Here is a 24,259-nt window from a genome sequence, read left to right as displayed (position 1 = left end):
CTTCAGTAGTCACCATGGAAAACGTTCAGATGTTCCGATGGTTTACACTCACTTCTCAAGTCATTCCAATACTTTCCAAAATCCACTTCTCAAACACCCACATACTTACTTTTTTAAGGCCAATCGTTGCTTAAACAAGATCTAGTATACATTGCAGCAATCGCTGCACGAACTGTTGTCATGGTAGAAAGGGGTCGGGCACGTGAAGAAGACGACGGGACAAAAAGAGCACCCAACTTTCGCTATGGGAACGAGACGCGGAGCAAAAACAGCGAGGCGTTCATACATAAAACAAATGGCACGACGACAGGGATTCTTAAATTGAACATGACGTGTAAAAAATGCGCCTTCGTCTTCTGCGCCATTGTCGGCGCGGCGCCTCATCGCATTCTCGGCGGTTTTGCGTCCGACAAATAATATATGATATCCAGCATTAATGAGGGTGATTTTTGTCGTCTGAAAGTGTTAAGTGTTATACGTCTTCGCTGGAATGAATCATAGACATCGGTTCAGGGAAAATACGTAGCTTTTTCGTCATCAAGCATCACGCTAAGAAGTTGCCCAGTGTTTCGTGTGGTCAAAACCTTATTTGGTCAAAAAGTATCGTGAGTTCAAAATATTTAGTTTTAGGATTGAACGAGAGTTTGAATTATAATGGAACAGGAGTAGGAATCACCTCACTTAAAAAAATCTTAAGGAAGTAAAAACTTCAACTCCCTCTATAGTGTGAAAAAGTTAAAATGAAGAAGCAGAAGGAATTACCAAAGCTATACATATTCAAAATTTGTCAAATGCCTAAAAGATTACTTGTGTCAAGGTATCAGAGGTTAAGTTGATAATTAATAATTTACGTATTATGTCTCCCGACCCTTATGATACCTACAGTTATTTAAGTACAAAATGAAAGTGACTCATCAGCTGAAAGAAAAAAAATAGTAAACAAATCTTCAGACCGTTCCACACATAATCGAATGGAAAAATTATACGTAAACATTAAGAAACAATAAATCCTATTAGATGATTCACACAAGTTTCGCTAAGGCTACAAATCAATTTATTACACAATAACACAAATATCCCTGTAGAAACAGAGACAACAGATGAGACAATAAGTCAAAGGTTAACAAAGGCACGGCACAACAGGCAGTACGGCACGAAATGTAAAGTATGCATATAATCAGGCACATATTGTAATGAAGGTAGAAAGGAGTTTTCACGCCGTCCAACCTTGGGTCTCGCTCACTGCTTGAGCTGAAATTACAAACTGACTATCAAGTTAACAAAAGGTTATGTCCGCTGGATGGAGATCAATCCACATTTTGCTACAGTTTAGATTTCAGATCGGTGTGAAAACATCAATTCGGTTGAAACCCGAGACTGATTCGTCTCGTCGACCTTGGTTTCTCTCGTACGATTGTCAGCTGTTTGGAACAAGTTGAATGGGCTAAACTTCGGTTAAATGATTAGTGTTTATACTAATATTTAGTACATAATGATTTTAACACGTTTGTATACATTAATGTATTATAATTGGATGATTACTCTCTCGGTAGCCTATACTGTACTCAAGTCTGAAGGTTGTTGCTTCGATCCTAACAAACTATCGACATAATATAGTAAAAAATAAAAATGTCTAGTTTCACATAACATAGTAATAAAACCTCGATTCAAACCACTCTCTTAAAAAAAGAAAAATTCATGGCGTTGAAAAGAAAACCAAATGAAAAAAAATAGTATCAGTAATCTGACATCATTTCTCCCATTAGCTTGTCAACAACCCTTATGGGTAAGTGGTGGGAGCAATTAGAATTTTTTGTATTAGGAAAATCGCAAAGTTGCAATAGCTTTTAACCGTATTTTTACAGCAATAGAGTTTGTATAGTTTTATTTAGGGTTAAATAACTATAAAATACTAAATGTCAATCAAAATCGTTCGAGCGGGTTTATTAAATCAAAGCTTTTCGTTATTTTATGGGTTTTCATAAAACAAATCCCCATGAAAAATGAGAATTTACTTTCTGATATTATGAGAGAGTAAATGATAAACAAACGCAAAATAAGAACAATTACAAATCATTATACACAATTAACCGTAGGACTAATAAAATATGCGAATATAAAGTAAATTTATTTGGAAAAAATATCTTAATTAGGAATTTCCTCTTCTACGCTACTGAAGGAGCAGCTAAGTTTCATAGAACATTTGTTGTAACATCAAAACCTCCACCTATTACTTAATAACATATTCAAGAATAAATGATACAGGATATACGTTAGAAAAATGAAACAATATGTGTAATATATCAAACACAATTTTATTAAAAGTTATAAGTGAATTAGGGCAATAACAAAAAATATACTCACTATCTAAAAACGTGTTTGCGATCCACACCAAAAATTGTCAACTAATAACGATAATTTAGAAAAGTATAATATCATAGCTTTAGATGACAGACATCGTCGTTATCGAAGAATCGATAGTCGGGTGTCGCAACCGAATTGCAGACTAGATATGTATCACGCGGTGCATAGGTAATTGAGATATAATCGGGAATGAAATGTAAACTGTATATCGATTGTTGCAACTATAACAGCGATTGGACGAGCGCGTGCAATCCACATCCATGGACACACGTTAACTCATGTGTTTCGTGTGTTGTTACTTCACATCGTCAACTGATTGTAAAGTGCTAAAAGACAAAAACAGGTGAATATAACACCTAGGGTGTATGTTTGATCTAATATGGTTTTCGTTTATATTTGTCGCAAGTTTGTTGATTCAATGTTGTTTCTTGTTTCAAATTATAGTCGGAGTCATGTTCTGTCGGTAATAGTTTTAAGGAAACGTGTTTGTTTCGAGATAAGTTTAATTAACACTCTAATTTGCATAGGTAATTTGACTATAAAGAATGAAACAGATAGTCGATGCAATATCTGTTTTGCTGCGTTTCCCGAAGACTTTGTTGGCTAACATTTTTTGGCTAATATTCTGAATAATGTCTGAATAATACATGTAAATACAAAAAGTACACTGTACCTCAAATATTTAGTTGCTTACACTTTAGCGGATGACAAAATATAGCTTCAATAATTTTGTTAAAACGTTTATGTCGTTACACTTTTAAAAGCTGCCCATCGATTCTTTCTGACGTACCAATTTTGCAGCGAGGCGACAGCATTTCAATTTGTTTTTTTTTGTCTTCCTGAATGTGTTTACTTGACTATTTTATCGATCCCATGTATCATGTACTTTACACACCAATGGTACATTATTCAGTTAGGTTTGCCACCAGTGTACAATGTTTGCATTCTGAAACTGTAGCGATTCGCGCTACAAACCATTAGGTACAAACTACAGTACACTATGGGGTGTTAACGACGATTTGCCATAGTTACCATAGTTACCACCAGTGTACAATGTTTGCATTCTGAAACTGTAGCGATTCGCGCTACAAGCCATTAGGTACAAACTACAGTACACTATGGGGTGTTAACGACGATTTGCCATAGTTACCATAGTTACCGTGGGTGGGCCGTTCCGTGCCTGTTAGAGCGCCTAGTTGAGCGAAGAGAGCGATTTAATTATTGCAATTACTGAGCAATTCATTACACATCGCCCGCTCTGGCAATTAAAGGAGGGAAATTATGGCGGGAAAAGAAGCGTGAAAATGATGTCCGCTCCTGGGCTTGATGCGCTCCAGGGCGGGATTGGTACAAAATGGTCCCTGGTTTAATTGGACTTGTGGAGGTTTGAGATTGATAAATTTAAACAGATTGTAATCCGAAGGGACTTAATTCACTAGTAAATCAGTTGATCATGTAAAAAATCCGAAAACATTTTGATGGATTTTACTATGATAGAAACTGGAAACTCCTGATACAAAATGTTACAAATGTAATTGCATTTGCAAAGGTAGTGTCAATCTATTGATAGAGTTTAGTTTAAAGGGATAGTATATTTCCCCGGAATTAGTTTAAAATATCGAAACATACGGAAAATGCTTACCCCGATCGGATTTTAAAATCCGCTGAGGTTTTGTTCAGCTTCTAACTTGGACGACTAGATCAGTGTAGCTTTTCAAATAAAGCAGTGATGATTTTTGTTGAATTCTTAATTGATTGTGTTATTCCCAGTAACCACCCACAAATATGAGCGGTTTACTTAATCCTGTATTTGCGGTTATTTATTACGAAATTTCATAAACGAATAAAAACAATTATACCGAATTCCATTCACATGAATGTTTAATTATATTTACGTCTATCAACATTTTGTCTAATTATGTGGCAACGTGACTGGCAAAACGTTTCTATTCAGTTCTCACGGTTTATCGGAAAAACGCAGACGTAAAAACATAATTACTTATCGATTCTACCTTAATGATACAATTAGAGAATGTTTGCTTTGCGATTGGATTTTTCCAAAATTTTATTAGACTTTGGTTTCAAATCGAAATTTTTTCTGTTGCAAAAACCATACTAGGGTGATTACCATGAACGTAGTTTAAACACAGACAAGCGTACATACAAAACATTATTTATAGTTTCTGACTAGTAAAAGAATAGATTAATATTCACGTTTTACAATTTAACGTTATCTGGAGTAAAAGTAATGAATTTACTCTTACAATTTCTCATTGGAAATAACTAGTAATAGGCTAAAATATAAATTTACCTATACGGAAAAGGTTGCTGTAAAGAACCGTAATGTTTGATGTGTATTTTGTTTATTAAAGACTTACAAAATGATATTTTAAAACAAAATTGGAAATACATTGTATAAACGACGTGCACCTTCACCTTATCCCAGTGTTTTGTCATACTAACCAATTACAAATAGAGAACTGAAGAACAATTAGGTACTTGGCTATGTAAAACAACGTGACACACATTTAGCAAGGTGCTCGCCCAGACAAAGCTCGGCCCTCAGGTACTTGGCTATGTAAAACAACGTACACATTTAGCAAGGTGCTCGCTCAGACAAAGCTCGGCCCCCAGGTACTTGGCTATGTAAAATAACGTACACATTTAGCAAGGTGCTCGCTCAAAGCTCGGCCCCCAGCTACTTAGCTATGTAAAACAACGCACACCTTGTCTTGCAGTGTAGTTACCCTAGCAAGTGCTCGCTCAGACAAAGCTCGGCCCCCAGGTACTTAGCTATGTAAAACAACGTACACCTCGTCTTGCAGTGTAGTTACCCTAGCAAGTGTTCGCCCACACAAAGCTCGGCCCCCAGGTACTTAGCTATGTAAAACAACGTACACTTCGTCTTGCAGTGTAGTTACCCTAGCACGGTGCTCTCCCAGACAAAGCTCGGCCCCCAGGTACTTAGCTATGTAAAACAACACACACCTTGTCTTGCAGTGTAGTTAACCTAGCACGGTGCTCTCCCAGACAAAGCTCGGCCCCCAGGTACTTAGCTATGTAAAACAACGTACACCTCGTCTTGCAGTGTAGTTACCATAGCACGGTGCTCTCCCAGACATAGCTCGGCCCCCAGGTACTTGGCTATGTAACAACGTACACCTTGTCTTGCACTGTAGTTACCATAGCACGGTGCTCTCCCAGACAAAGCTCGGCCCCCAGGTACTTGGCTATGTAAAACAAGCACACCTTGTCTTGCAGTGTAGTTACCATAGCACGGTGCTCTCCCAGACAAAGCTCGGCCCCCAGGTACTTAGCTATGTAAAACAACACACACCTTGTCTTGCAGTGTAGTTACCCTAGCACAGTGCTCTCCCAGACAAAGCTCGGCCCCCAGGTACTTAGCTATGTAAAACAACGTACACCTCGTCTTGCAGTGTAGTTACCATAGCACGGTGCTCTCCCAGACATAGCTCGGCCCCCAGGTACTTGGCTATGTAACAACGTACACCTTGTCTTGCACTGTAGTTACCATAGCACGGTGCTCTCCCAGACAAAGCTCGGCCCCCAGGTACTTGGCTATGTAAAACAAGCACACCTTGTCTTGCAGTGTAGTTACCATAGCACGGTGCTCTCCCAGACAAAGCTCGGCCCCCAGGTACTTAGCTATGTAAAACAACGCACACCTCGTCTTGCAGTGTAGTTACCCTAGCAAGGTGCTCTCCCAGACAAAGCTCAGCCCCCACGTACTTAGCTATGTAAAACAAGCACACCTTGTCTTGCAGTGTAGTTACCATAGCACGGTGCTCTCCCAGACAAAGCTCGGCCCCCAGGTACTTAGCTATGTAAAACAACGCACACCTTGTCTTGCAGTGTAGTTACCCTAGCACGGTGCTCTCCCAGACAAAGCTCGGCCCCCAGGTACTTAGCTATGTAAAACAACGCACACCTTGTCTTGCAGTGTAGTTGCCCTAGCAAGGTGCTCGTTTCGCATTGGACAGGCGGTCGACGCCATCTTGCGCAAGTAATTTCCTAGAAGCTCACTTATTAAGCGCAAGACGCGATTGGCGGTTCAGGGTTCTCACATATGTTTGACATCTCATGAATAACTGTCACCGACGATCTACTGCTCGTTCCATGTTCTGTTTGCGATACTGTCAAGACCCGTGCAGCTTTGGAGTTACGTTTAGTATGTTATCAGCAAAACAATATTGTTCAATGCATCCCATTGCTATATTACAATCATTCAACAAAAAAACTTGTTGATGCTGTCCGTTTCATATGCGGGGTTTTATAATTTCAAATACCCGTAAAGCAAGTTTTTGGAGTTACGTTTAGTATGTTATCAGCAAAACAATATTGTTCAATGCATCCCATTGCTATATTACAATCATTCAACAAAAAACTTGTTGATGCTGTCCTTTTCATATGCGGGGTTTTATAATTATTTCAAATACCCGTAAAGCAAGTTTTTGGAATTACGTTTCACGTTTTAGAAATCGTTCAATGACTTCCGATGTTATTTAAATCTGCAATGATAAAATATGACCATGACTTTCCAGACATTTTTTTGGGGTTTGTTGTGTAGTCGTTCGTATCTCTGATTTATGTGCAGGAGAGGTGGGTTCAATCTCTCCATTAAAAGCAATACGATTATTTAATTCGTCCTTAAATTCACCATAAGTAAGTATATCTTAAACCCTGACCTGAAATTGCTTTCTACTGTCGATCTTCGTTTGATACGCAGTATAAATAGTCCAAATAGTGAAACTGGCCCTAGAGTCAAACTTTCGAAAGATTTTTTCAGCGTAGAATGAAATTACTTGTAACCACTTTAGCTTTACCGTTCTGTTAAAATAGAATTAAACTAGTTGTTTCCAGGTAATAATATTACCTGTATTTTAATATCATTAAAAAATGTAAAATAACCTTTTAACCTATCACAACGAAAAAAAGAAGAACTTTTAAGAGCTTAACTTTTAATTAACCATAAATAAAAATCTTAAGCTCAATACTGTTTTAATAAAGGTTCTAACAGAGTAGGCTTAGAATACTGACTGACAGACCAGTTAAAATGTTCATCTTACTTTTAAAATGTTAAATAAGAAACTCTTCCCATACTATGTTTCTTGTAAACACTCTAACGTCTTTAGCCAGATAACCTTGGTTTCGTTGTTTTTTAACCATTATTGATTCGCCTATTGGGTCTGATGATGATTGGAGTGTCCAATCGAAATCGATCACCACTTACCATCTTTTTTGTATATTTACCGTCTTGTGAGTAACAGTATAAGCGTAAATATATGTTTTAAGTGTTATAAGACGTTTCTTTTATTTACTTTCTGAATTAAACTGCACAATAAACTATCCCATTCCATCAGTCATCCTTGTATTTGAAAGTAAGCTGATAAATAAACAGAAAAAGTAAATATTAAAATGACATAAGGGATAGAGGTTATTTTTATGAAGACAGATGTTTTTTTTATGAATCATATGTTTGATAAACTTAACTAAATTTTCACTTATATTTAAAAATACATGGCAACTTTAAAGTCCAATGGGGCGAAGCACATTGAACTGAGCGTGACAAAAATTATTCGATGACTTTTGCAGATAATTCCCTTTAATTTGACACATCAATCATAAAAATCGGTTAATAAATAAATGAGTTTTGCTGTGCACAAGAAATTCCTTACGGAATTAGAATAATAGATATTCAAATGACAATTCCCAAAGAAAAAAAGAAGAAATCTAAAAAAGAAAGCGACCGAAGAAAACACCTGTGAAAGTAGTTGTAGATGGTGCGTTATCCAACTAACCTAACTAACTAGAGTTAACTAATGTAACTAACAGCTGTTTTAATTACCAGCCATTGTCCTTGGTGTACAGACAGCCGTGTCATTTGTAGGCCAATTAACAATATATAACCATGCAGCCTTCATGCGCGATCCAACCGTGATAAGACAAAGATAAGGCGAGGTAGCGAGGTTATTATACAAAGTAGATTACGTAAACTGGCCATAAACCGGCCTTTATTCCCTGAATAATTTGCTTTGAAAATGAAACCGATAGGGATTAAGATTCGCACGATAAGATGGTAGATTCGTTTAGGGACATTGTGATAAAATCTCGTTAATTTATGTTCGGAACACGTAAGGGCTCAGATTTGTGAAAGTTTAATATGTGATTGTGATTGAGAATTATTTGTATGTGAAAAAGTAGTTTCAGGAATTATTTATGAGTTAAGCTTTGAATTAGTAATAATAGTCTAGGGAAGTATTGTTAAATAAATGTATTTTCTTGAAAAAAAAAAACAAAAAAAAACTGATGAGGTAAATTTTCTGCCGTGTACTTTTAGAAGGTATACTTTTAGAGGGAAGTTCACTATTTATTTCTTGTAGTTTATATTTTAAACTATTTAAATAATATTGCTTCTTGTGTGGTAATTTTACCAGAGTGAAACAAGGCTGTTAAATCCACTGTCAAATAACAGAGAAACGATAATCGCCTTCAGATTTTAGATACGAGAAGACGCCTTGTGGTATCCAAAGTCAATGCTATTACATTTTCTAAACGAAAATACGACAATTAGCTCTATTATCAACATCACTATAATTATTGCACTAGTAGGCCTACTTAGTGTATATCACGATGGGGAGCGAGCTGGCGTAGTGGCTAGAGTGCGGGACTTCGGTCCGTGAGGTCCCGGGTTCGATCCCCGCCAAGTCACCAATGGATTTTATCTAAGTGATAATGCCGCAACCCCTAGGTCTAGCCTGAAGTAATGTGAAAAACAATCCCAGGCTCGTGCCTAGCGTCCTAGGACAAAAAAAAGTGTATATCACGATAAACGGATCAGCTTTTTCAAACAGAAACGCACAGATTCCCGACGTGTTTCTTCTATTGAACTAATCCAAGTGTCACACGCGGATCTTAGCGGAACTTGCCATTACACGTCACTCGGCGTGGCAAAAACACAAAGCGCCGTAAATTACTCTCAATTTGCCGACGTTGGCCTCTAATTGTCCGGACAAGTAGCAAAGCAGGCAAACAGTTTTTAAACCGCCTCAATTAAATTAATCCCGGGAGGGTGAGGCATCGGAATGATGCATTATTTAAAGGTCTGCGGACTCAGTTTTCGCGGCGCGCCTAGAGGGGAGATTTCATAAGGGTAATCCGAAGGGGAGCGACAAGTGTCGGACGTTTAGGCTTTTAAGAGACCCATTTTGATTTAGTCATCGACACATTAAGAACAATCGAGCTCGACGGGGGCAAATCCCAACGGCCCGGGGGTGAGCTCCGGGGATATGTAGATACTGGGGAATTGAAAGAATGCGTCATCCAGGGGGAGTGAGTGGGCTGTGAAACTGATTTGTTGTGAAAAATATTTACTCCGGATTAGAGTAAGGGATTTGAAAGTGATCTTGGAATGGAAAATTACTGAGGATTTGTATCAACCGAGAGAAAGGAGTTATTTTTATGTCTAAGGTCCATTACTTGTGATCATCAGATATCGGCTTACATGATATCAATCATTCTAAGTAACCATTGAATATAAGATATGCTTTTTTAACTGTAAGCTTAAAAAAGTATTTTAGGAGCGATGTTACAACTCTTTGGGGGAAAACATTGGAAACGGTAATTAAACAGTATTCCTTTAAAAACGATACCGTGAATTTGACGATGACTCACCAGAACTTTAGACATTCTATACTACTAAGCAGACAGAAGCCCACTTCTTTACCTACATGCAAGGAGTAGTATATACATATTTACATTCATAGACATGTACCTAGGGGGATGCGGAATACTATCCCCCGGAAAACTACCCCCCCAGGTGAAACGTGACGTCACAAAATCTGCTAACTAACCAATATGGAAGCAGTGTCCGCGACTGGAATACTACCCCCCTAGACAAATCATGCTATGTAAATTTAATTTTAATTCGAGTAATTCCGTTGGATAATAGAAAAGGCATGTGGTGAATATAAAACCGATTTTAAAAATGTTACAGCAAGTTTGGTTGGTTAGGTTAGGTTAGATTAGAACTGTTTAACAACTAAATTTGAGTGTCCGTGACTGGAAAACTGCCCCCCCCCGGTCTCTGACGTCAATATGACGTAGGGACCTGCTTGGGGGGGTAGTTTTCCGGGGGCAGTCTTCCGGCGACCCGTACCTAGATTGACTGTGTCGAAATTGATCCATTGCACCATAAGATCACATTAAACATTAAAGCCCAATTCTGCCATTCTAATTATTAATGATAACCAAGCGGTTTAGTTGATATATTCACAAATATACACTGTAGATGTGTTAACATAAATTTGTGAAAAAAAACATAGGTAACACTTCTAGATAGACCCTGTGATATAGTTATCATCACTTGATCGCACATTATATATATTCATGGTGATTTCCATACATAAGTAGCCTACATGAAGATACCACAAAATCTAACATTATTTACACCGTATGGTGTGCTTTTCCAATATGTGGCACTGATGTAGTTCTGATGACTGGTTTAGCAAGTTTGTCGTACTCTAACACTGAGACACATTTGTTTTATACAGACATGCTACACGTCAAGGCGGAGCACCATCTCAAGGACCTGGACGACTCTGACGACCTCGACGACGACGAGAGGAAGTCCTACCACCACGGGGGTCACGGCTATCACCCGCACCATCTCATGATGAAGGGAGAGATGCACAAGGACGACTGCGGAGTCCCTCTACCCGCGACCAAGCCGAAGATCTGGAGTCTAGCGGACACGGCGGCGTGTAAGACTCCGCCTCCGCCCTCGTCGCAGCCGTGGTGCGGGGCCGGTGGCTCGGGTATGGGCCCGATCAATGGGTTCGCCCTGCCCTCGGCCTCGGCGCCGTACTCCAGGTACAGCGGGTTCTTCAACGGTGGCCCCGTGGGTTCCTCAGGGTTCCCGGAGGTCCAGACGGACACGCCGCCTCAAACACCGCCCAACATGAAACTCCCTAACGTCGCCGGGAATATTATCCCTGCTCCAGGAAGTTGCTTCGGGAGCGGAAACCCCGCGCACGCCCAAGGGTACCAGCAGCCCCAGGGGTTCGGGGGGTACCCTGCCCCCAGGCACCCCCAGGATAAGGAGAGACACGAGTACCTTCCGCCGCAGCACCATCCGCCGCCGCAAGCCGCACCCGTCCCACCACCCGAGGAGACCGCCTTCAAACCCTTCTATAAAAAGTAAGTACTCAGGACAAGTATTACGGTAATGGTAAGTATTGCAAGTTTAACAACATTTAGTAAAGCTATGAGACTCTGAATTAGGGTAATACATGACATTAGGAAGCTTAAACTGTGTTTTAAATTGCAATGAAATGTGAGTGGGAAATATGCTATCTCTTCGTGAAGCGCTCCAATCTATTTTATTTAATAATAAACTGTACTGTATGTTTACATTTTACATTATCTACGAACATTTTAACGTTGGCAGTCATACTAGGTTGCTATACTTGTTTCATATTGAATCCAAATAGAGTAGCCTATGTATTATTAATAACAATTAACCAAGGTATAAAAGAAAATAACAGCTTTATAGAACAACTGAATATCTGTGTAGGAATTGACGGAAGGGATATTCTAGATGTTAAATGTGAACGTAATAAAAATCTATGGATAATTACGGTAATTTTAGTGTCTATGAATAAACATATTTAATTTCTGCATTCTTCCATTGTTTGATTTATCCAGAAGTTCGGCAATTGATTGATCTTGTAGGCATAGTATTGTCAGTATTGCAGATTATAAATTTTCGCTAAGCGAAGAGCCTTTAAATGAAGGAAAACAAATTCAGTCGTAATGATAGTCCACATCACTTTTATAGTAAACCTCCATTAACCTCAGTAAAGTTGTTGCTTTGTGGATTATTATTTCGTCACTAGATTTTACTCATTTCGATTCTTCTCTCCCCAAAGTCCCTCTAACACTTCAGCTGAGCAGTGTTTTGGTGATAAGAGTAATCATAAGAATACCGAATACTTTGTTCGGCCCGTTAAACTATCTAATCCAATAGAAATGCAAGTACACAAACTTATGGAAACAAACCACAATTTTCTCCAGCAGTCTACTCGGGCCTACTTCCTCTACTTCCTCTACTTCTTGCACCTGACATTCACCCTCGTCTCTCTGTTGCTAGTTCCGGGAGTATGAGCGGCGGCGGGTTCGTGTCCCCGGTCTAGGAGCTGCCCCACGGGCCTTCGCCCATCGCGGTACCTCTGACTTCGCCCGTCCCTCCCCCAGGTAGGCGCTTATTACATTCGTGTTTTAAACAATTCTGTGATTGTAAACGTAAACGTATAGGTTTCTTGGCATTAAACACGATTTAAATTTTCAAGTCACTATCAAGAGTTTATACATCAACTGTATGGGGGTTTAATCCTAAAGATTGTACTGAACATTTATAATACCTAATGGTTTAAAGCGGTCCTTCTAATTTGACAAATTGATTTTGACGTTACCTATTGAACGAATATACATAAGTTAACATTTACGTATGTTTTTACTATATCGGAAATAGATAACACTCAAACATAAGAAAACCAATCAAGTGTTTGTGACGACACTTGCATCTCCTTTTAAAACATAAACTCAGGTTTTGGCTCGCAATAGTGACTGATTTAAGATAAAATGACTCATTGAATACCTAATTATATCGTAACTGTTTCCCAATCATAACCTGAAACTATTTCTAAATTAATCATGATGTATTTTATCGTCTTGTGTCCGTAGAATTTGGTACATGAGTCTCGGTATAACGATCCCCACTAGGTCAATGAATAATTTATTAGATGAAAGCACCTACGAACTAAACAAGCCTGAACCATCCTGTGCAAAATTATCCACATTGCTAGTATAATGTCAGAACTATGCCAGCCAATCATATCAGCTCGTATTAATATTGAATACCACAGTAATACTTGTGTTCAAAACTGATATTGTATATAGATTAATTGAGGTTTGGGCGTGACGATGGACAAGAGTATCTTCTCAGCGAGAAAGACAGTGTTAATCATCGACATATTATACATTATTAGGAATTTAGACTGTTTACCTACAAATTTGTTTACTTTTATATTAAAAAATGGTACTGAAATAGAAAAATAACTATTCATAAAATCGCTTGACCACAAAATCAGTTTTGTAAAACTGGAAATACAGCATTTTTTCATGATTATGGTTAACAACCAGGTTTAAATTTGTAACGTTCATTAGAATTAACTCAAAATAGTTTGCAATACCACAGTAATTGATCACTAACGCATTGATCAACAACTTAAAAGATAATTAACTAGTGCAAGCAAAGCTTGACAAGGTCATGCGAAAAAAAACTTGTTTTTCAACACATAAATATAAGAAAACATTTACTTAAGTTGTACTACATCGTGTTAATTAAAAATTCAAATAGCCAATAATCTAAATACAAATGTACAACTTCAATTATGTTGGAGATGGATTGTGGATTGCGTTATTACAAATTGAATCAAATAAAGTTTGTGTAAAAACAAGTACTACAGAATGAAGAAAACTGGTATAACGGGTAGATTGGGCTTGGCAGTGCAGGCCATTATACAGGCCACACGCAGAGGTTGAAAACAGGCCCGGGATTAAATAAAAAAATAATCGTATTATACTTTAAAACATAATATAGAGAGATATATTAGATGAATATAGAGTAATCGTAGACTAGATGCATAATATTCTCATTAACAGGTATAACTTGCGATTTATTAGGCTATACAATTCAAATTATTTTATAATTAACTTTTTGGTTAATTCTAAACAATACACATAATAGTTTTCATTCGTTTATCATCGTAGCTTGGTAGAAATACAGGGCGTTTATAAAAGAATCATCAGGTTTTAAAACATTTTATTGACGTTTATGTTAAGAAAATACGGATATAAAACATATCAACAGAAAGGAGAACTATTAAAATTTTCATATATACCCTACAAGTGTTCAATGAGCCGTATATTAGACGTGGAGCAAGTTTCCAATCTATGCTGTAAATTGTCCCATACACCGGCTAACATCGCAAGGTTGATTGAATTTTCGGCATTGCGAATTAGTCCACGAAGCTCTTAAAACGTTTGAGGCATTGGCGGTACATAGACTTTGTCTTTTACATAGCCCTATAGAAAAAAAAAACCGTAAGATCAAGAGATCTAGAAACCATTTTAGAAGGGTCAAGTCATTACAGTCAACATTTTTTTTCTTGAATTGTAATCATTTTGAATATGATGCAAACACGTCTAACAAAAATCCAAGACTGAATATTGAACATCTGATTATAAAACTTGGAATCATGCTTTATAAGCACATGTTTCAAATATTAATGTGGGACAAGAACTGGATGATGTACATGCCATTAAAACCTGATGATTCTTTTATAAACCCCCCCCCCCTGTATAAACGGGATAGGGCTTTAATCTCTCTCATAATCATCGTCACTTACACTTGTGCAAAACTTCAGCTAAGTTTGTTCTGTAGTTTTTACGCATTGGAAATACGGATAAAGACATTTTAATTTGCAACAGCGTAGATAAAATTACCAACTGGTGTATAAGATCTATGGTTTACACGGTGATTCTAGCAGCCGCAGCAGGGGTTAGATATGCAATATGAGCACAGCAATCAGATTGCCTACCTCTGCCTGTAAGGCGCTGTATTCATGGGATGTGAATTAAACTACTGTAGAACAACTAAAATGGTTTATATGTGGGGAAACTACCAGAGTAAATTTATCATAGCTAACCTTTTCGAGTCCATGGATTAGTTGTTGTGTAAACGCGTGGAACCAAATGAAATATGTTGCTTTATATATGTTACGCTGTTAAAAAGTGAAACTTAACACAATTGTTTGATACAAGTGTATTAGAACAACACATTTAAAAAAATAAGTAAATATCTCCCTGTAAACTATTTAAAAATAACATCTACTGAAGAATAAACGTTTATATTTAGACTTTCGCAATCTATTGTCTTGAAATTTAATAAATATAACAAACCAGAATCATTTTGTTAATAACATATATAAATAAATAACATGTTTATATTTAGCAAACCAGCGTCCATTGTTTTACATAAATTCTGTTTCAATACGAATTTTCGAATTTTATCCAACGTAGGATATAAAAGTTGGAAAAATATCTTTATTTTAAGTTTGGGAGCTATACAACCTTTTCAGCTTAATTTTTTCAGTTAACGAAAATCTAGGTTTATTTGTCGAGATTCAAACACCAAAAATCGTGTCGCACTGACTAACCAAACAATTAAAATTCACACGTACTGTACACACGCAGCTTATTATATAGTGTTCCCACATAGTGTGCATACAGACGATAAATATTTAACTAGATACAGTGAGCAGTGGGCGGAGGCGCGGCCTAGCGGCAAACTGCAATTAAATCTAATGACATCGACAGCCTCTGAATGGTTAATCATGGCTACGGCGCCACCAAAGTGGCTTATTCACTCGTTTGAATACAATGAATTGTATATTTTATACACGCCGGGAGTGGATCAGCTGTTTTTGTCCTATTGTTGCGCCACTGACAGCTGATGCTGGGTAGACGTCCAATAGTCACTCGCTGCCTCTTTGTCAACTTTTCATATCTGAACAAAGTTGATCAAAGTGTAAATATGTAAGTAAATTCATTTATTGGTGATGATAAACGCGCTTCTTGATCATTGTGGCTGGGCTTAGATATCCTTGATGATTGACCACGAGTATACGATCCCTCTTGTTAAGTTTTGTAAAGTTTATTGAAGTGTAAATATTTAATTTAATTGAATCTATAATGGAGCATTCGCTTTTTGATTGTTTGGAACTGGGATGTCCTTGATAACTGGGCTTTAAACATGGTCCTGCATAAAGAAACAGCTGGTCGTAAAAATCCTAAGTAAAAAAAAAAAACTATTTAATTTTGACTGATTGTCTTGATGGATTTACGTAGGTGATATTATTGTAAGACATGTACGTTTAGGCGTTTGCAAGAAAGAGGAGTTCCTTCAAAGATCCATTATATCTCGGGCATTTAAAACTGTTAACACAATTAAGGCGAGGATATTTTTTACTAGAAGTAGTTCAAGTCTTGGTAGTTCTACAATGGTCACTTTCTTGCAAGGTCTACATGTTTACAGGATGAATAGGTGTCCACACAATACGATCTTGTGCTGAATATCTTGTTTGCTTCCCAAATTATTTCTGTGACGACCAATTTGACTTAGTAAACTCCACAACCTCAGTGTCAGCCCATTCAATTCCCTGTGGAGAATTGGAAGGTCCGACCAGACTAGTGGCCGATAACCTAGCTTTTATTGATACTCGCCATAAAACTCGACTTCCTGTGTCTTGTGATCTCATCTCTCGCCCACTATCTCTCTCCCTCTCTCTCTCCCTCTCTCTCTCTCACACACACACACACACACACACACACACACTCACGACCAGTTTACCTCCTCTCTCTGTCTAGCCCTCCCGCTCGTGCCGACTGTCTCGTAATTTTTAACCCAAACTCAATTCCTTTTTGTTCCTCGCCACATAGGCGCTCGAAAAGTCCACATCGCTTCAAGCTGACATTAGACAGTCTTATTCCTTAAAATATCGACAATGATGAGGAAATAAATGTGGTTTTTATCATATATTAGATTATATTCAAATTTTAGTGACTGAATTTCAACTAAAAATAAGTATTCATAGTTTCGTACATGATTTTGAACATCTAGTTGATCCACAAATGACAATACAGTAACAATAAGCGATTATAACTTATGTGAATAGGTTTCTGATAAACAATCCGTGCAAACTATTTTGATTTCATACCGTATTTAGAGAAATGGTTTTTATACATAAAACATAAGTACTGCAATGTTAAACATGTAATCCCATATGGTTTGGCTTGATTATATTTAGTATATCGTGTACCTTACGAACGCCTCTGACTGATGATCGAAAACTGTGTTTAAGAGGATTAAGTATGTACAATCAATTGGTGTTTGAGATGAGTGACTTTGGGAAAAAGTCTAACCACGTGAGCCGCTGCTCATCCTCACGTACAATTCCATTATTGGGATTCGTTACTTACTTTATAGTCATATGTTTCTGGATATTCTGCTAGTAGAATTACTATTTAACAACTTGACTGAATATTATCGATTTGATCTCTAATCGTCAACGATGTTTCAGGGGAGAGGACGATTGCTGGGACGACCCGTAGACAGCAGACCTCATCGTTGACGACATCGTCTGCATCGTTTTTGTTCTAGTCTCACGACCACTATCTCAGCTCGTATACGATCACAGTCACTTCTAGATTCGAACCCGCAACCCTCCACACCACAGCTACAGCCTCATATGCACCAGCGATCTCAGATATTCCCCATCGGTTTTGTTCACAATATATGTTTTGTAATGTTGATGCCTCGTTGACAGTTTGGAAAGACTGTATTTAGTTCAAATATGCTTACGAAATGTGATAACCGAATATTTGGCAAACGATTTTCTTATGTGCAATAGGGTTGGAACGTCCACAAATTAAGTATTGTTTTATGATCAAATGTTTGTAAGATTTGCATTACTTTTGCAACAAACTGCAGTTCTGGATTACTACCTTTTGATGCCTTAGACAAAACTTGCTGTTTTGGAGTATTAAAAACACATTTTTAAATATTTTATTTTGGAAAACTAATTGTGAAACACGAAACAAACACAATGACTGTAGTTTGTTGTCGAAAGCGAGCAAACTCTCCGATTCCGTTTCATGCAGTGAGTTTGGTTGTATGTTACTCGATTGTTATCTTTGTAAATATCGTGCAAGGGCAATGTGCAAATGTAAAATGTTTATTGTACATAGTTATCTGCGTATTTATTAGATAAATTTAGGACAATTTTTATCAGAACTAGGCACATTTCCACCGTATATTCTCGACTTTATATTTTTTATATCACAATTTCTGTATGTGTCAGCAATGTTATGTCGTTTGTTGTACGCCACGATTTCACTAAATACGTTTCAGTGTCATTCTATAGCAGGAGAGGGTGTTTTGGAGTGTATTTTAGAGTTTATTATGAGCTTTTCGAGTCCAAATCCCCTGCCTCGGTTACGAAAATCCCCTGACATTTGGCTACTTACCTTAACCCCGACCCGGCGACCCTCCCTTCAACTGTTGAATTTTTAAACAATGAATTATCGGGTGAATATGGGGGTTGAAACTATTATGGAGTATTTTGTATTTAAATTGATCTCGGCTATGTTGAAACACCTGTTTCATTTTATGCTTTTTGACACGTAATATTCTATTGGTTAAAAAAATATTATTTGAGTAGTAAAAAATACGTAGGATAAAACAAATCACAAATCAAATAGTAAAAAAAATTTCAATGTTTAAGGTTAACTAGTTTAATGGTCGATAAAATTATATAGAAATTGTTGATTTTGTACTCGGATGCCATTTATATTCTTGCTATAAAATAAAGATTTATATTTAAAACACCGACGTAGATATATTGGTTCCGACCCCTCACAAAAACATAAAATGCCAGTGGCGTAAATAAACACGAATCGGGGAAAAATATCTAAGAAACCTGTGTTACTATTTTCAACCAAATTAAAACTACGTTCTAGAATCACACGATATAAAATAACCCAACTCCAAAGGAGATGGTTTACCCAAAACCGGTTGAATCAATTAAGCCCGGCCATTCATTCTTCTCAAATTAAATAGACGCCTGTCAAACTTAGACGTCGGCTTTTATTTAGAGCTTTATAATTAGTTCCGACTTGTGATCGCCGCGATCGTAAATCAAAAGGTGTTTGAAATCGTAAATGTCGTAGAATTAAAACGACACGTCGTACATCAATTTATCAGCTGTAGTCGGTAGCCGGGTAGCTATTAGATAATACTGTTGCTTAAGTGGTGTTTAAAACAGTCTAGGCCTGTCTACACCTGATAGGAGTGATTTGGTGAACCCAACTACTTTGCATAGAATCTTAAACATTCGTACGTCATGTGTAAAAGGTTATAAAATTATCTAGTATGTTTTTGTGGTACAAAATAAGACTTTTTTACTACCACACATATAATCCATCTATAACATTATTTATGCTGATGTAGTTAAAATATTTTCCGCAAAGAAAAGTTAGTCCTACTTTACAATTTTTGTTGGTTTATTTAAAAAGTCTTTTGTGGCATTTTGCCGCACTCCTGTCAACGCTCTATAAAATTTTATAGTAACAACAACAAAATGTATAATACAGTAGCAATGTTTGGCTGTAAATTTACTTATTTTTACCTATAAAACAAGAATCCATAATACAGGATACATCCAGCTGTACATTTGTTAAGTTTTCTTGGTGGACGCTTTGTGTAGTATTTTTTACCATACGTCCATAGTTCAAAAACTAAAATCTTCACCTCAACAATGTCCTAAAATTGGTATACATATCCATTTGTAATTTAAACAGTGTAAATGTTTTAGTTAAAAAATCCCATTTCAGGATTATTTGCGCACCTTTTTCCTTTCACAAACAGTTTGAATACACAGTTATGTATCTAATATCTACCACAGTTCCCTTTCTATATTGATTCCAACACGTATTGAACAGGAACATTATCACCTATCAGATTTTAGTAGAAAACAAACAGCCGAAGGTCAAATCCAGGATAGGTTTATCAGATTCCGACATGCCAGAATCGACGAAACCACCGCGTGACTCTAAAACATAACGGGAATTTACTAGGATTATTAAGCGCGATCGAGCAAAAAGCTGAACGTGCCGTCGCTACATAATACTTAGCCGTCATGTACATGTTTACACATTGTTTACCTAGCAGAAACAAAGAATTAAAGCCACCGACACGTCATATGATTATAGTAGTTGTGGCGGTCGCCGCCGCGCGGTGTAGCGCTGGTGTCGCATGTTTACATCGTGTTACATTTCTTTTATTGCTTCCGTTAACTCGTGTTTACATGTTATTGTTGTGAATAATATATGCTAGTATACAAATGTGTAATCCCCATTTGAATTGTCCTATTGGTTAGGATGGATGAAATGTATAAAGTCAATAGAGTAAACACGTTTTAATTCAACTTATCTAAAAATAACAATAAAAATTTTTTTTGAAATTAAAGAGGATAGTATATGTCATAACACGTTTAAATACACAAGGCTGTGCTGTAAAGATGCTGAGCTTTAAAAAAGCTTTTCAAAACTATCGAACTGTTATTGCAACTGGTTTTTACAGTTCGTCTTCTGTCTACAATTTATTTAGTTGATCTGCAATCAGGTTTTTAGTTCAGACACAAACATTACAAGAAGAACAGTAAAAATTCTTTGGTCTCGTAAAAAGACTTGTAAATATTGGTAAAATTGGTAAAAGATTGTTAAATATTTAATTTCAAGCAGAGATCATACTTTATATTAGCCCCAAGTTTGTGTCGTCAACAATAATTAATTTATCCATCGATGCAGTAATGGTTTCACCTCCATATTTATTGAATTTTGACATTTAACTTAACTAAGTTACAGTGCGAGTTTTAAGCTAAATTAATGAAAATTTTAATTCCTAGACTATTTCTGTTTCAAATTAAAAACAGGACCTGAAAATACACTCCACCCCTCTAATCTGGTTCAGTGTTTTAATGTCGGCTTAATTTATTGATTCCTACCTTTTTCATTACACACTCAAATTTGAACTTTGTGGTGTATTGTACAAATTAAAATAAGAAATCGCCGTTTTAAATAATAGATGATGTAAATATTTTATTGATTCTCTCAAAGTGAATGTTAAACATGTTCTTAATGTTTGTTTAAATATTTTTGTTTTTGTTGATAATTTGAGAGGTTTTTGTGTTGTATAGTTTTATTCTTCTTCTGTACATATAGACCTAATGACAATTCTACTGTGTGAATATGGTTGAAATTATTATTATATTGTCATTTTGAAAATATTATAATTATTATTGACTTATGATAAATATTATTATAAATAAACGATATCTCGAAATATTTATTTTGATTTCCTTTTATTTGAAACAAAATGAAAATGTATGTTTAGAATGTATGTTTATTTGTATGTTATATACTCATTTCCCCTACCTAATACTCATTTTCTTTCATAAATTAAGTGTTAGCTCTGAAGCTTATTTTACAACCATTACAAACCTATAAAGTTCTCTGTAATGATTTATCAATATGTTTTACAAACATTGCACTCATATCCATAGTTCTGTTGATTCGGGTTAATGTACTTCTAAAATCGTTATGCTTATTGTACACTGTTGGATTATTACAGCAAGAATTTAAAATATTGCACAAAAAATTAAACACATACTTAGTTACTTTTACATGTGTTATAACAAATGTTAACCGTTGTATAAATCATTAAAAATGCATTTTCAATAGACATGTAATTCCTATGGAAAACATAACACAAGAGCCATTTGCTGTATCAGTATTGATAGAGAAAATCAAAACAGTAGATCCATAATTGAAACACAAATCCCTTAGAATTGAACTTGATAATTTGTTTCTATTTTATGTATTGTATACTCAAAATGTACAACAGTAGGCCTACACACAGTTGAAACAAAAACTTAACCATTAAAAATTTACAAAAAATAACACTATTCATTTAATAAAAGACATATAACAACATCCAACTTGTTTCTTTGTGCATTGACCATCACGAATAACATTTGTATTCGTTTAAAATAATAATTTCCTATTAAAAGAAACAACATTGGTAAATGGTAGTGGGGTTTCAATAAAAATGTAATTGAACATATATAATTTAGTTTGTGTTATCAAGGGAAACACATTCGGTAAAAACATGATCCTGACTATCTAAAACAATTGAACTACAAGAGGTACGGTAAGTAGTTATTTTGATCAGGTTTTGATATTTTATTAGCTATTTTCAATAAAATTAGTCAGTAGAAGTTGTAAAAAGAAAACATTTAAATTGTGTGCTTCATGTTTGTACCTCTTCAGTTTCATTGTCAACATGGAAGTGGAACCTCGTATATTGAGAAGATTTAGAACATTTTGTTTCCAAGATTAAGCTACTCAGCTGATATGTGTTTGGAGGCATTTTGCTTTAATATAAAACTCTAAGGAAGCCTACTGCATGTTCAAAATATTATAAAACTACATGCAAGGTCCTCAGGTTTTAAATGTCAGTTACAACTCTTCCATTTTAAACAGATAAAATTATTTTTTATCATAGATGGATTAAAATAGCATCTCTTTCGACTTTGACTTAACAGTTTTCCCACTTTAATATAGACCTACAGTATTTCTAATTAGTAGCAATAACGTGCTAATTAGATAATTATTAGCATTTTTAGTGAATTTATTTCAAAACAGTTGCCCATTAGACTGTTGTAAAGGGCAACTAAGCAACAAACAACTGACAATCACCCCTTAGTTATTTATCAACCAATTTATATGTATCAACTTATTTATCTGATTAGCAAGTTTATTTTTGCACAATCGAGAATCAAAATCAATTAACAATAAATACACTCTAACTTACTGTAAACTTAACAACCCTACCAATGTTTATTTAACCAAAAACTAATAACCAAAATGGCCAATGATAACATTACGTTTGAATATAAACGAACACGATTTAGTTTTTCATAGTAGGATCCAAGGATGTTCATTAATTAAAATTTTTATCTAGTAATGAGTGTAAATAGGTAAGCATTTTTGAGCAGATCCGAGAACACATGAAGTCGCCCAGCATTTCGCCCGGAGGCGGTCCGAGGACTCAAGGACATCCAGTATCAGGTAATTAATTAAGGACTCGTCCTGCCGCCCTTTATCAAACGATCGGTCCTTATCTCGGGGTAATATAGGGTTAGGGACATCCCATTCACCCTCTTATACAAACATATCCTTTTAGGCCCGACAAAAAACCAACGAGACAACCCGACCTCAGGGTGATCAGTTAAATCGACATTTTACTGTAAGTTTTAAAAAGGACTCTCTGAGGTACGTACGTCGACATTTATGAATGTAGCAGTTTGTATAAGAAGCGTAGTTGTTTAATTATATTGCAGTAATGAGTGGAAATTAACCAAAATTTAGGTCGATACAGTAAAACTAGTAAAAAACCAAAGGTTTATCCGCTAATTGTCTAACGTTCTTCCATAGAATAACTACACTGAACATTGCTATAATTGTGCATATCGAGATAAGTTATCTACAAGTATCAACTATCAATTATACGGTTTAAATGTGTGTACTAAATTAAACGATATCGGCAATCTGACACATACTTTCTCATATTAGTTTGTCAATTACCCTTAGCATGGGCTTAATCAGTGAGAGTAGGTAGCTATGATAATGTGAAAAATAACAAAATAAGTAATGACTTTTAAACAGAAATTTTTATAGCAGTGAGAGAAGGTTAATGTTTTGTTTAAAGTTTAAAATACCATAACATAGTAAATCTTAAACAAATTTGTTCGGGCCGTTTACGTGAAAATCCATTCATTTTCCGTTATATAATGGCCAATGGGGTATTATAGAGAAATCAACATTAAAAGATAACATTTTAAAACATAAGAAAACTTCTGAAGAAACTATCGATTAGTATTTCGATGATAAATAATACCAAATGTAATCAAAATCGGACAACAGGTGTAGTCTGTAAAACATGGTTACACTCTACACATACAGACACAGAATAGTAAAAAGGGGATAAATTAAAAAGGATATAAAACGATAATATACTGTAGGCTACTCTTATTACACTGTGTATCGTACAGTGTGCTCGTATTAATTTTAGTTGTATATTATCTGACCAATACAACATCAACATAACGGTTTACATAGTTAAACTATTTTACAA

At 36.1% G+C, this 24,259-nt stretch overlaps 1 protein-coding gene across 3 annotated transcripts in view; it reads left to right on the top strand.

Moving 5' to 3' along the window:
* The window catches only part of LOC129004795 (homeobox protein araucan-like), a 120,750-nt gene extending 102,006 nt beyond the window's left edge, over window positions 1-18,744 (top strand). For 2 of the 3 annotated variants that reach the window (XR_008491763.1, XR_008491764.1), the window contains 3 exons: window positions 10,935-11,580; window positions 12,533-12,636; window positions 17,586-18,744. Coding sequence is in view for 1 of the 3 variants with exons in the window: in XM_054433436.1 (XP_054289411.1) it covers window positions 10,935-11,580; window positions 17,586-17,616 (677 nt within the window). In the remaining 2 variants the exon portion in view is untranslated. The remainder of the gene's footprint in view (window positions 1-10,934; window positions 11,581-12,532; window positions 12,637-17,585) is intronic. The other variant, XM_054433436.1, reaches the window with a different exon arrangement.
* Window positions 18,745-24,259: the final 5,515 nt, after the last annotated feature.

This window comes from Macrosteles quadrilineatus, unplaced genomic scaffold (genome assembly GCF_028750875.1).
Source record: "Macrosteles quadrilineatus isolate MER2022 unplaced genomic scaffold, UCM_ALF_1.0 Scaffold_11__1_contigs__length_5352618, whole genome shotgun sequence".
NCBI lineage: Eukaryota > Metazoa > Arthropoda > Insecta > Hemiptera > Cicadellidae > Macrosteles > Macrosteles quadrilineatus.
Note: the sequence above shows the minus strand (reverse complement) of the source record. Positions and strands in the feature narration are given on the sequence as shown.